At 45.2% G+C, this 13,854-nt stretch overlaps 1 protein-coding gene across 1 annotated transcript; it reads right to left on the bottom strand.

The window, feature by feature from the left end:
- Nucleotides 1-5,329: 5,329 nt before the first annotated feature.
- LOC119353248 (uncharacterized protein At5g39570-like) lies at nt 5,330-9,153 on the bottom strand. The gene is made up of 6 exons (XM_037619841.1): nt 8,136-9,153; nt 7,814-7,993; nt 6,882-7,025; nt 6,529-6,705; nt 6,195-6,371; nt 5,330-5,681 (listed from the first exon to the last, which is right to left on the bottom strand). Exons 1-6 carry the CDS (start codon nt 8,934-8,936, stop codon nt 5,613-5,615), a joined length of 1,548 nt encoding a protein of 515 aa, XP_037475738.1. The 5' UTR covers nt 8,937-9,153; the 3' UTR covers nt 5,330-5,612.
- Between the last annotated feature and the right edge of the window lie 4,701 nt (nt 9,154-13,854).

The following is a 13,854-nucleotide window of genomic DNA, read 5'->3' as shown; positions in this document are numbered from 1 at the left end:
GCTCTAGGTGGGCCACCTCCTCCTCCGGCGTCGCGGAGAAGTGGGCGGGAGGCGCGCTCACCCACTCGCGGTACTGACTTGTCCACGAGTAGGCCTCCTCTGGCCAAGTGGGGGGAGGCGGGGAGCGCTTACGCGTCGGCTCCGGCTCCGGCTTGGGCTGGACGAGCGGCGACGGTGGCGTTGGCGGCACGAAGAGCGGGGTATGAACAGAGTCACCCGCTGCCGACAGGGCAAGGGCTTGCTCCAGCCCATCCCAGTACGCGTCCTCCTCGAGGCGGCTAGCCTGCAGCGCGTGCTGCAGGGCCTCCTCGAGGGCGGCTTGGTACTCTGCCTCCGCCTCCATGTCCTCCGGCTCTACCTGCGGGGGCGGCGGCGGGACGGCGTTGACACCCGAGCGCAGTTGCTCCTCGTGTTCGAGGGCAAACCACGCCTCCCAGTTGGGGGAGTCAGCGGCGTACTCTGGCAGCCGGCGTTGCTCCGGCGTGAGCTGCGCGCGGCGTCTGCGCACCTCGTCGTCGTGCGCCCGTTGGGTACGAGGAACCGCCGGCACCGGGATCCACTGCGGATCCTGCGGCAGCGTGACATCGGGGTACGGCAATGGCTGCCTATACTCCCAGTTCCACTGCGCTTGGTGCACCGGGATGTGCAGGCGCCGGCGACCCGGGCGGAAACGCGTCGCCGCCGGAGGAGGAGGAGGGGGAAGGGGAGCACGGGAGGACGAGGCGCCGGGGGCGCCCTTGCCATTGCTGCTGCCAAAGAGGGCCATGGCTAGGGTTTGCGGTCGCCGGCAAGGAAGCAAAGGGAGTGGTGGGGGCCAGATGTGGATGAGAGAAGTGGATGAGGCCGACCCCGCCACACGCGTAGTTAAAAAAGGACGCTTCCACTGGCTGACGCATGGGCCCGCTGTCGGTGGTCGTCATAAATAAGACGACCGGTGGCGGTTGAGTGGCCGCCAGATGGGGACGCGACGGACTGTGAGAAGACGCGCGGCGCATCCGCTTCGCGTCCGTGTCGACACATTGCAGACGCAATTTTGGACCGGAAATGGGTCGGCGCAGACGCCAGACGGACACGATTTGAGTTTGGGTCGACGCGTTGAGCCGCCACTTTTGTCCGCGCCGACTCAAACGAACGCGGGCGGACGAAATGAGTCACCCCATTGCTAAAGATTCAAAAAGTGCATGTCCTCTACGTGCACAATCAAACCATTATGCATCTCCAGGGAAGCTTCCAAATTCCAATACCTGGAGCTGGAAGCACAAAATCTGCTGCTGTATCTCTCCAGAAATTTTCTATCGAGCCCATCAAGTCAATTACTCCCTCCGTTCCCAAATATTTGTCTGTCTAGGCATTTCAAATGGACACAACATACGGATGTATGTAGACTTATTTTAGAATGTAGATTCACTTATTTTGCTCCGTATATAGTCATTTATTGAAATCTCTAGAAAGACAAATATTTGAGAACGGAGGGAGTACTATTGAAATTGCAAATCAGACAGCCTAAGCTGATGTCGAGGCATGATGTTTCTCTCTCCCTGAATGATTTTCTTCTGTGCGAGCCTAATCGACTCGACAAGTTTGCTCGTCACCCGAAAGCGAGAGCGCATGTGGTAAGTAAACGCGGTTAAATCTTAAGAAATGCACACGTCACTGAGAAGGGTAAGTAACACACCTGCATTAAATTTATTCAGGTGGATGTGACCATGCCTCGTTTGCACTTGTATTATCTCAAACGATTTGTTTTTAGCCTGCTTCTCGTTCAACGTCGATCTGTATAAACTATAATCTGACCCTCCCTTCTGTTTTGAATACTGCTCAAGGAATTAATTAGTTGGAGGGATCTGATCAGAGAATCATCAGATCGTATGGCGCCCTTATCTGCTTATTAATACTGCCCCCCTTGTCTTGATGCAACTATTACTCTGTATTATATTACAAAGACCATGTTCAAACAAGGCTGAAGACGATAGCAAAGAAATAATACCTACGCCGTTCATATTTTTGGGCTCACACCATGACAGTATTGATTAACAAGATAAGTCTAATCATTGTACAAGGAAAACAAATACGATTATATTCCCAAATTTAAGAATGTGTGTTGTTAGAAAAAAAATGCATATTCACTTTTATGTCTGGAATTGGGCCAGTTGCCCTGCATATGGACGTTTGGTTTCTGTGTGTATATACAGTTATACACCCTATACGCAAAAAAAATAGTAATTACAAAAAATATAGAAAGACTGATTTTTTTAAAAACAAAGTTGACCTTCCATTTTACTTGTAAAAAAAATCCACAAAGGAAAAAAACTGTTGACTGCAAGGAAAAAAAACTAAAATTAAGTTCAAATATGTGTTAATAGTAACTTGTATATAACAATAAAATTGCTTTTTGCCCAGAAGTCAACAGGGGTTTTTCCATTGTGAAAATTTATATACTAGTGCCCAAAATGTCAAGTTTATTCCAAAAAAGTTCTAGATTTGATTTTTTTTCATAATTATTTTTCCTCATATAGGGTATATATATACACACACAGGAATCAAAGGGCATTTACTTGGTGCCCGTAGATGTTTACAACAACAACAGAACCTCTAGTCCCGAGTAAGTTGGGGTAGACTAGAGTTCAAACTCATAAAATCTCAAAACCAGCTAGATGTTTATTTAAAAAAAAAGTTGCCCCTAGATGTATGAAATCATAAAAGGTGAAAGAACAGATGGTACATACACACTCCATTGGCAGACTGAGTGACTGACAGTACTGAAAAAGCATCCAATCAATCATAGAAACGAAATGGCAATTTGGCGCCTCAAGAAAGGACATTATCATGTGTTAGTAGTATAAAATTGTTATCGTACTTACTTTTGGCATCCCTTGGCCTTTACTCAGATTCCCTTTTGGCTGGCTAAACTTGCTGTAACTATAACTGAGATATTGGTCAAACAAAGTGTGGTAATTTTAACCGCGTGAAGGTCTCAGTTTCACCGCCAATCAGAATTTCACCCCGCGTCACTGCTTCAAAGCCAGCAGTGTCAATTACTTGCATAATAATACACGTACAGGTAGTAGCACCTGCTACAAACATAAAGGACCATGACAACAACAACAACTAGTGCTGTATTTGACTGGACCTTTTTGACAGTCTTTTCTACGGGCAGTTGGAAAGTGGAAAGGTTGAGTCAAACAAACAGGGAGGAGCGGTACTAGTAATTCAAAAGGCACTCTCGTTCTTCAACTGTTTACAAACAGCGTCTGCCAACCTCGGCAGTTCAACTAGCTAGGGAGCATGGGAATAAAGCGAGGGATATCATGGCCCTGGAGGAGATCCATCAAGCATCTTTCTGTTTTTCTATGTCCTAACTTCAACTTTTTCTCTGGGCATGTTAATCTTAATTTAGAGGATCATGATGATTTAAGAAGAAAAAGAAGGAAGGGGCATCAGAAATATATCTATCTCCAATGAGTGCGTCTGCCATTCATGCAACTAAAAAATTGTACAAGAGCAGAAGGTTTTTTTTTTTATGGCCATCAGTTATGAACTGCATAAGCTCAAACATTGTATATATGAAAAGTTCAAGCCTATGGAGTATTCAGTGCTGGTGTGCTGATAGCCCATCTGATGTTTCTCTCCTGGTTTAGTTGACTCACTCTTCAAGGAATTATTAAATCAGACTTCAGCATTCAAACCCACCATCATACCTATAGCTTCAGCAGAACTTCTGTTTGTTCCTCTGATTTTATGTTTTTTTAGAAGACTCTGATTTTATGTTTGCAAGCTCACATCACATCCAGGGGCCTGGTAGAAGGACTAAATGGGCCAGGCCCAGCAGGCCCAGAATGGTTGCAAAGATTTGACCTATAGAAAACAGTAAGCCACAAACACTAGTGTTAACCATAATCCCCTAAAAAAACTAGCGTTAACCATAATAGGTATTCTGTTGAGTACCCTATATGGGCCTTGCAGATATCCAAAAGTGAAAGCTTACCTATCATTTTGATTGCTCCCCTAAATGCGTAGTCATCTGCAAGTCTTACAACAGAATTTAGCTGCCTACTTTGGTGTCCCCATTTTTCTTGCTTCATGATTAGGTTTTCCAAGGATGTTAATAAGTCCGAAAACTCAGCGTATGCAATAGTTAAGAACAAACAGTTCCTAGATAGGCAGCATGTCCTACATATCGTATTCAGATGTTCGGGTGTCCATAGTTTGCAGAGTACTGAAAGCTACATCCCAACCAAATCCTGCAGATTTAAGGAGACAAACAATTATAGTCGCAGAGATGTTTGCTTACGTATAATAAGGAAGTTTAACAAAAAGGTCATGACAATGCTAATGATTCCAGCTACATAACAGACCACAGGGACGTAGTAACACAACAAAACTCCGGATCGGATGGGGCATGGTGGCAAATGTAGAACAATACAGCGGTGTGCAAATCCAAAACAGCACATTTGGTTTGAAACTCAAGTCCAAGTTAAAATCACCGCAAATTGAACTGTTTGACAGTCAGAAAGTTTCAACAATTAGCCTACATGTTGTATATTCATGCCAATTCAAGCTTGTGGTACTACTTTGCTTTCAAGTCTGGAGCCCTACTTTTAGCACTGTCTACGGAGAGACAAGATGAGAGGAGAGCGTTTACAGAGAGATAAGATGAGAGGAGAGTGTTTACGGAGAGACAAGATGAGAGGAGAGAGAAGCTGAACGACAAGAGCTAACGAGTCCAAACAAACTGAGGCCTGGATAGATGCAACATTTCTGTGTTAATACTGGTGAGTTGGGCAATACTAGTTTCTGAGGATTTCCACAAGTCCTTCCGAGTAGAGGGTCTAGGCCGGGCTTGAATCCGGTCGGTTGTCCGACAGTAAACTGCAAGGAGGTGTTTAGATGAGGCATTTTTGTGACATTGTTCAAATCCGAATAGGTATCCGCTGAAGATATCCTGTGAGAAGAACTTAAAGTAGTGAAGTTGGTGTCAAAAACCTCAAGAGTTTACTGAGATTCAAGGCTATTCACAAGCATGGCTGACCATAAATGGTTCTAGCACACAGTATGTCTTACGCAAGGAAAAATGTATAAATACCATGATCAGATACATAGCACAAAATGAAAATCAACAGCAAGGAGAAGTTTGGATGATGCATTTTTGTGATATTGTTCAAATCTGAATAGATATCCAGTAAACATATCCTGTGAGAACAAAAATGAAGTAATAGTGTTACAAACCTCAAGAGTTCACAAAGGTGGCTTACCGTAAATGGTTCCAGCGCACAGTAGGTCTTTGCAAGGAAAAATGTATAAATATCATGATCAAATACATAACACAAAATGGAAAACAACAACTTTATAAGTAAATGCAACTAGGATCAGCAATGCGGTTATTACCTTGCATTTTATGCATAACTAACACATATTTGGTCGTACATAATATCGTGCAAAAACAACTTACTACTTACACTTTTCCTATGACACGGTTTACTACTTACATTTGGCCAAATAAATTAGATCAAAATGTCCATACATGTGATCCTGAAGTGAAATTACAACAGTTATTTCGGGACGGAGGGGGTATATGATATTTTGATACTAAACTGAGATTACAACATTATAGACTATACAGTATATGTTGAGTATTCTCCAAAGGGCCAGAAGGAGCCATTCAGATGGTTGCAATCATCAACCTGCAGGTTAAATACGGTAAGCTATTTTGCTCCACATATACAAGTATTAACCATACAAAACAACTCATTTTTCAGTTGCAAACCTAAAAAAATCCTGGCAAAGCACAAGAAACAACATGACTTGTTAAATTGTTAAAATGACATAAACCGAGTTGTCTTAACTGTTTGCTAGTCACAGACAGAAAATTAAGCTAAAATTATTAAACAACTAACGCTATTTACATTAAAGAAAATCTCCCACGTAAAGGGATAGGGAAAAATCTGAATTCTACAATTCTATAGTTGCCTAAAGAGATACAATTGCGATAGCAACAGTAGACAATATGGCTGAGAGTTTGCTTACAACAACAGGTTCTCGCAGATAAGGATTGCTTTGCTAGAAAATAAGCCTATGCCGGCACATTCAGTTCACAGGGAAAAATATGTCGCAGAAAAATGTAAGTGTCCAGCATTGCAATTTGATCTATAACACTGACAAAAAATAATAATAACAATACACGCTCTTATGCTTACTGATTTAGTGATTCCAGAGGTATCTTCAGAAAAAGCATTCCAGTTGCTCTGGAAATTTTGTTCTAAGGAGACATTCTCATCACCGTAAGATTGCTCATAAACTTCTACTTGCTGAGGATAGGAGGAGGACGAGAATATGCTTGCCATGCCTCCGTATTCACCAGATCCGAAAGCATCCTGCTAGCCAAAACAATGAGTTAACAAAGAAAAGATATATTAGCTGTACTCTGAATAATCAGTCAATAATCTGTCAATATGACAGTTTTATAAACAAACAGGTCTTATATCAGTGTTGTATCAGTAGCATCTCAAATATGACAGGAGTACACCTTACGTTATCATACTGAGGAGTCACCTCTTCTGCGGAGTCCTGGTAGTATCCCAAATTCATCGACCAAGAAGGTTGATAAGCTTCAACTGGGCTATCAGGTACATATGCATAGGGCTGTATCTGACATGACTGTGTCGATATCTCCGAATTATCAATATGGTTGGTATATGTTGAGAAATTCTATATAAGGATCAAAATATTATGTAGTTAGCAATTATGAGAATATAGAAAAACATATTATATTTTCACGGAGGCAAATGTAGTCAGCCTGGATAAGCAAATAGATGTATAGCAACTACTGATGTATCAACACAAAACTGAAAGCGCTAAGTAAATGACATTGAAAGCTAACAAACCTCGTGGTACTCCAACTTGTGAGAATAAAATGTTTCCGGAGGTTCAACCTGAACATGCAGTGGTTGTTCACCAGTGTGCTGATTGTAACAATAAATAGGTTGAGATGAAAATGTGCTTTCTATGCCATAACTGGGCAAAACCTCCTGTATTGAAATTATGATGGGGTTTAGATGTGAAGATAACAAGCAGTCAAGCAGTATAGAGTGTAAGTCATAAGTAACTAATCATAGATTGGGCAGACTATTACTGGAGCATCTCTCTCAAACATATAAAAAATCTTCTTGCTTTGTTTTGTGTGACTTGTCTAATGATCCTCCATTGAAAAGATTAGTCATTCAGGCAGAGCAAATATATATGCAGATGTGTAGTTAGACAACACTGATGTGCCTGTGGCTACCTCATTCAGTGAAAGATTAAACAAACAATATATATGACCACGTTAAACAAACAAATAGTACAGCTTTAGGGTGTCCGTTCACTAAATCTTTGATTGTAGCAATATATTGGTTGAGCTGAAATAGTACTCTCTGCACCATAACAGGACGCTTGGGTGAAACTGAGATGGGGTTTAGATGTGAATATAACAAGCAGGGACAGGTCCAGGTGCAAGTATAATAAGTAAACGAATCATGGATGTTCTGAAAAAGGAAAGTGATGAATCATGGACTGGATTGCCTACTCTAGTTACTGAAGCATCTTTCAGGCATACAACTCATTGATTCGTTTTGCATTTCTAGTTTAATGTTGCTCTTTATAAAGGTCAAATTAATCATTGGGCAGAGCAAGTCAATATGCTGACAACACTGAAACTGACCAGCACAACAAAGTTATTAAAACACTTATACATAAATTGAGCTGAATGCGCACGATGACAACTGGTCACTAGTTAACTGAGTGGCTCACACTTGGATCATTCAGAGCTGAGAAATACCTGATACCGAGGTTCCTCCTCTCTGTAAACATCCTGGTAGCTTTGATTGGGAAACCAAGTAGGTTCATCCGAAACAGCATCAACACTGTAAGACTGTCCGTAGGACGCGTCATACGAGCCATACGTAGAATGGGCGTATGCATACGTATCCTCTTTTGCATTGTCGTACGAAGATAGCCACTGTCTCCGAGTACAAAACAATGAAGGAATCGGTCAATATATAATACTGACAGAGGAAGATATATACTGAAACATTATAGTAGTATGCCAAGAGTAAACTAAAGCATGATATACTGAAGAATGATGCGGTGTATTTCCTCACATTGCTCTGCTCGTGCGCCTCGCCGGCGTCGTGCCACTGCACATTCCCAATCGCCGGCACCTCGCCGTGGTCGTGCCACTGCACATTCCCAATGGCCGGCACCTCGGCGTGGCCGTGCCACTGCGCATTCCCAGTTGCCGGCACCTCGCCGGCGTCGTGCCACTGCACATTCCCGATTGTCGGCGGCGGCACCTCCACGACCACGGCGTCCTCCACTCCCCCCTTTTTGTTGGCGTACACGGGGACCCCGTGGCAGTCGGTCCCGATCCGCCGCTCCCCGTACCCGTCGGCGTGGCCGAAGAGGAAGTCCAGCCCGCGCATGCACTGCCTCCAGTAGTCGCGCGGCCCGCCCCGCGAGTGGCAGCAATGCGACCCCGCCGCCAGGTACGGCCAGCGCCGGAACACCTCCGGCGTGGGGTACACCGGCGGCCACCGCGGCGCGTCCCCGTAGTCGTGCGGCTTGGGCCAGTAGAACGGCTCCGCGACCGGCACCGGCACCGCAACCGGCGAAAAGGGCGGTGTCCTCGCCGGCTCTGGCGATGGGGCCGGCCGAGGCTTCGCGGGCGAAGCTGGTGCCGGCTGCGGCGTGGCGGGAGCAGGAACAGGCGCGGGCGCGGGCGGCCGCGGAGATGGGCGCGCGGGGGCGCCGGCGGGGGAGGAGACGGAGTAGCACGTGGAGGTGGAGGGCGGGAGGGGTGCGCCGTAGGTGGCGGCGATGTCGTAGCCGCCGCCGTAAGGGTGCGGGTTGTACTCGTAGAACTCGTCGTCGTCGATCTGGCCATCGTCGTCGGCGGCCGCCATGGAAGAGCGGTGGTTAAGGATGGCTGGGGGCGTGGGCTGGAGTGGAGACAGAGTGGGGTGTGTGAGAGCGAGGAGGCGGTGGGAGCAGACGAGTGCATGTGCGGGGTGGGGGGCGGCTGGTGGCTTGTTAGTTTCGGGTGATGGCGACGGCGAAGCGGTGACGGAGGCGGCGTTTGGAAGCCACCGCACGGTTGGGACGGGAGGAAGATGCCGCCGTAGCATTATTGCGCACCGAGTTCGAGGGCGTGCGACGAGAGTGGGACAGTGGGTGAGGTAGAGTGGTACTCCCTCCATGGAGTAGGTGCGTAGGTGTGTAAAGTCATCGGCTCGTCGTAATGGTAGTATAAGGTTGTGCACCGTGATCAAGATGAAGGAAAAAACAAGAAAACTTAATCTTTTTTCTAATTAATAACATAATATGTAATGAATTAATCACTGCATGTCGTGTTTGATAGCTCAAGTCATTTAAATCATGCATGACCCACGTCTTTTATTGTTTGATATGTCACGAAACAAGAAACGAGATGAGAGTTAATGTACCGTACCTAAGTGCTAATGTCGCCGCCGTAAGGGTGCGGGTTGTACTCGTAGAAGTATTTGATTTTCGTAAGATGACTTACACACCTAGACGGAGGAAGTACAATAGGAGTAATTTTTTGGTGGTATGACGCCGGGATCAAAGTCACGGATAGGTAGGTATGTACTTCGGCCAGTCAGTGGGCCAGCGGGCCAGTGCTATGCTCAGAGCATCTCCAGCGGCCACCCAACACGTGGCGCGCTAAAAACGGCGCGCTAAAAAAACGTTTGTAACGTGTCGATCGTCTGTTTTTGCGCGGCGCGGAGCGCTGGCTCCAGCTGCCGCTGCAAAGTTTAGCGCACGAGAGTAGCTCTCGCAGACGCTGCAAAAATGCTGCGTGCGCGCTCTCGCACAAACAACATATGCACTTCAAACACAACCAAGAAAATCGAACACAAATAAAATAAATCAACAATAGTTTAACAATACAACATCAAGCGCACAAATTATGATACATTTTGTCGGTCATTCCATGCCCACCACTCCTCGATGAGATCCTTCTGAAGATTATCATGCGTTTCGGCACGTCGAATGACATTGATAGGAGGCAACAAAACGGGCCACCCTGGCAGCCCTCCGCCGCACTCGCACGGGATGTCCCAAGAGCTCATAGTGAGAGTAGTCTACATCTTGGCCACGCTCATTCTCGATGATCATGTTGTAAAGCGTTGATGATGTATCAAAGCATCTTTTGATCCTAAAATCTAGCCGGTCCTCTCACAATAGTAAATTGGGCTTGCAAAATCCCAAAAGTTCTCTTCGCATCTTTTCTATCCGCCGCCTGAGCATTGTGGAAATCAAGATTTTTCTTACCTTCCGGTTTTTTCAACGGCTTCACAAATGTTTGCCACTTTGGGTAGATGTCATCCGCAAGATAGTAGCCATAGTTGTATGTACGGCCATTTGCTACAAACTACACCGGTGGCAGTTCACCATTTGCAATCTTATTCATCAGTGGTGACCGATTAACAACGTTGATGTCATTCAAAGATCCAGGTATTCCAAAAAAAGTATGCCAAATCCAAGTCTCTTGATCGGCCACCACTTCAAGCATTATAGTGAAACCCTTTTTTTTGGCCACGCCATGCCTTAGGACAATTCTTCCAACTCCAATGCATGCAATCTATTGAGCCAAGCATACCTGGCAAGCCACGAGCTTTGTTCATCTCCAGTAGCCTTGCGGCGTCTTCGGCATTGGGATATCTCAAATACTCCTGGCCAAACACTTGCGCAATTGCGACTGCGAAGCGCTTGACACACATGATGGCTTGACTCTCACCCATTGCCAAGTGATCATCAACCAGATCAGCGGGGATACCGTATGCTAACATACGCAAAGCGGTTGTCACCTTTCTGAAAGATGCTATGCCCGAGCTCTCTGGCGGCATTCCTCCTTTGCTGAAAAAACCGATCATGACTCGCTAGTTTCTTTGCAATGCGCCTGAACAACTCGGTGCTCATCCTAAACCGGCGCCGGAAGTACGATTCGGGGTACACGAGAGGATCCGCAAAATAGTGTCTGATCAATCTGTTGTGGGCATCGATCCTATCTCTTCAAATTTTCTGTCGACCCATAACCGAACCACCGTACTTCGGTTTTTTATTGACGTGCATAGCTAGGATCGTTGCACGATCCTCATCCTCTTCCATATTAAATTCTTCTTCAGAAGAATCATATGACAAACTCATCTACAATGTTTAATTTAACCTAGGCTATAAAAACTACAAACAACATGCACCAAATTCATGTAAAAAATGTGAAGCTGAAGCAATACATACCTTGCAAGCGTTTTGTCGAACACCTTGCGGGCGCCGAGCGGTAGTGGGCGGCCGGACGCTGTTCGTCGAAGGAATGCCGTGCGCGACGGACGGCGGCGACTAGAGGGAGATGGAGGAAGCAGCGGCGGCGCGGGGATAGGTCAGGGAAGCGTCGGAACGGTCGCCGAAACAAACGGGGTGGCACGAGCGGCGGCGGCGCTAGCGGCTGGATGGGGTAGGTAGAAGTTGCGAGCGGGCGCTCGAGTGTCCAGCGCGCGGGAGCGGGCGCAGCAAATAATCGGCGCGCGATGGCGTTTCGGCCCGCGCGCTGAACTAGTTATGCCGCGCGCACGGTTTTTGTGCCTCCGATGGAGCGCCCGGAGCGGTAACGCGCGCGCAAAAAGCACTACTTTTTCAGCGCGGCGCTTATATAGCGCGTCTGTTGGAGATGCTCTCAACGACCTGGGCTTCAGGGCTCACACCCAGTAATTCTAGAAGAGTCCTCATATCTGTTGGATCGTGATAATAATCGCTATTATTGTGACGATTTTGGCAAAAAAGAGAATAATTTTAGTAGAGTTGTTATATATTCTCAACCTCTATAATGCCTGTGATTATGACGATTTTGGTAAAAAAACACTCCAACAGAGTCGTCATTTTGACAAGATTGCCATAATTTGAACTGCCCTCCATATTCGCCTCTCCGTGTGCCATGGACTTTCGCAACGCATTTTTAAAGCGCTCTCCATCCATGAAAAAATGGATGCACGCGCTGAACGCGAAGCATCCTAAGAGGAGCTCCGCCTCGACCCCTCTAATCATCGGCGACCACTAAGACCTGGGCCCCCATGGTTTTGTGGACGAAAATGCTAGACCTACGTACTGTTGCTATGTAAACTTCCTTTCCCTCCAACTAAACATTCCCCCTGATTTTTAGATGGCCCCCGCCCTCTCTAATGCCAATTAAAGCCTGCCAAATCATCTCAGATGTAGCATTGCTCCTTTGTGGAGGTTGTGCCGTTGTGGTGCGCAACTCCACCTTGCCGTCGTCTGGCTTGTGCAAGCAGTAGCAACAGCTGGCGTACTACATGGCGAGCAACATGGTCCAACGCAGGGGGTCCAAAATAAACATGGAACTTGTAGACAAAAGCTAAAACAAATCCTGAATTTGTAATCCCGGAAATCAGCACACCGAACTCATTGATCTCGGTCTATTTTGAATCTTGAGCCCGTTTAGCTGTTATTCACTGATGTGGAAAGTCAATCCTAGGACTGTTGATAGGTTGGTTGGACATTAAGACGAAACGGGCCGGCCATTAGCGCAATCACTCGCGCTGCTATGTTTTTTCTATTTTATTTGTTTCATTTTCTTTTTTTGTTATTTATTTTCGTAATGACAATAAATTTTTAGTACTCTTGTAATAAGAACAAACATTTTTTTAAACTACACAAAGCCACTTGTCTTTTATAAGGAGCGACGAAAAATTATTACTCCCTCTGTTCTAAATTACTCGTCGCAGAAATGAATGTATCTAGAACTAAAATACATCTAGATACATCCATACCTGCGACAAGTAGTTCAGAATGGAGGGAGTAGGTGACAAAAGAAAAATTCCCTGTCAGTACTTCGCAGGACACGAACTCTGGTTCTCGCATTGAGAGAGCGACGACCCCAGCTAGCCACCGGCCCCTAAGGCTGCTCATGACACTTGGTAGTGCGCATTCCAGAAACATCTGTAAGGAAAATGCGACGCAATTTTTGAAAATCCAAACATTTTTCAGAAACATGTGAGCAACTTTTGGAATTTCGAAAATCGTTTGACAAATTTAAACAATTTTTGAAATCACAAACAGTTTTAAAATTTTATACAGAACTTGGGAACTCCAAACAATTTTTGAAAAACAACGAACATTTTTTTAGTTTGTGACAAAAAATAGAAAACATGAACCTATTTTTAACTTCTGAACAATTTATGAAATGCGTGATCATTTTTTGAATTTATGAACAAAATTTCAGAAAGCAATTTTCTAAAAGTTTGTGCATATTTTTTCAGGATTAATTTTTCCCCCTTTTTTAACAAAATATTTCGAAGAGTGTCCGCTTTGTCAAAAATGATTGTGTTTTAAAAAATGTTCTTTTTTTCAAAAGTATTTGGAATTTCAAGAGGTGTTCGCACCTTAGAAAATGCTTGGGGATTTAAAACAAAATTGTCTGCTCTCGAAAATGTTTTCAAATCTCGACGCTGGTGTCTGATTAACTACTTTCGGGCTTCAACGTATCGCACTAGTAGTTGTCAACTCTGATTATCTAGCAAGTGGAGATCGACTGCGCCAAGTCACAAGTTCGACTCAGCTAGTGTGTATTTTTTTGGTTATTTTTACGTCACGCTTACGGAAAAAAACTCCCTTTGCGCCTGATGGGCCGGCCCAATCGCATTTGCAGCAAACAATCCTGATAGTTGATCTGCCATGTCGCAATCCCTGTTTGGGAACACCTTCAAGGTTCAAAATAGATCGGGATCAGTGAGCTTGATGTGTTGGTTTCCAGGATTACAAGTTTATGGTTTGATTTAGTTTTCGCCA

Source organism: Triticum dicoccoides, chromosome 2A, assembly GCF_002162155.2.
Source record: "Triticum dicoccoides isolate Atlit2015 ecotype Zavitan chromosome 2A, WEW_v2.0, whole genome shotgun sequence".
In the NCBI taxonomy this organism is placed as follows: Eukaryota; Viridiplantae; Streptophyta; class Magnoliopsida; order Poales; family Poaceae; genus Triticum; species Triticum dicoccoides.
The sequence above is the reverse complement of the archived record's forward strand: the minus strand, read 5'-3'. Positions and strand labels throughout refer to the sequence as shown.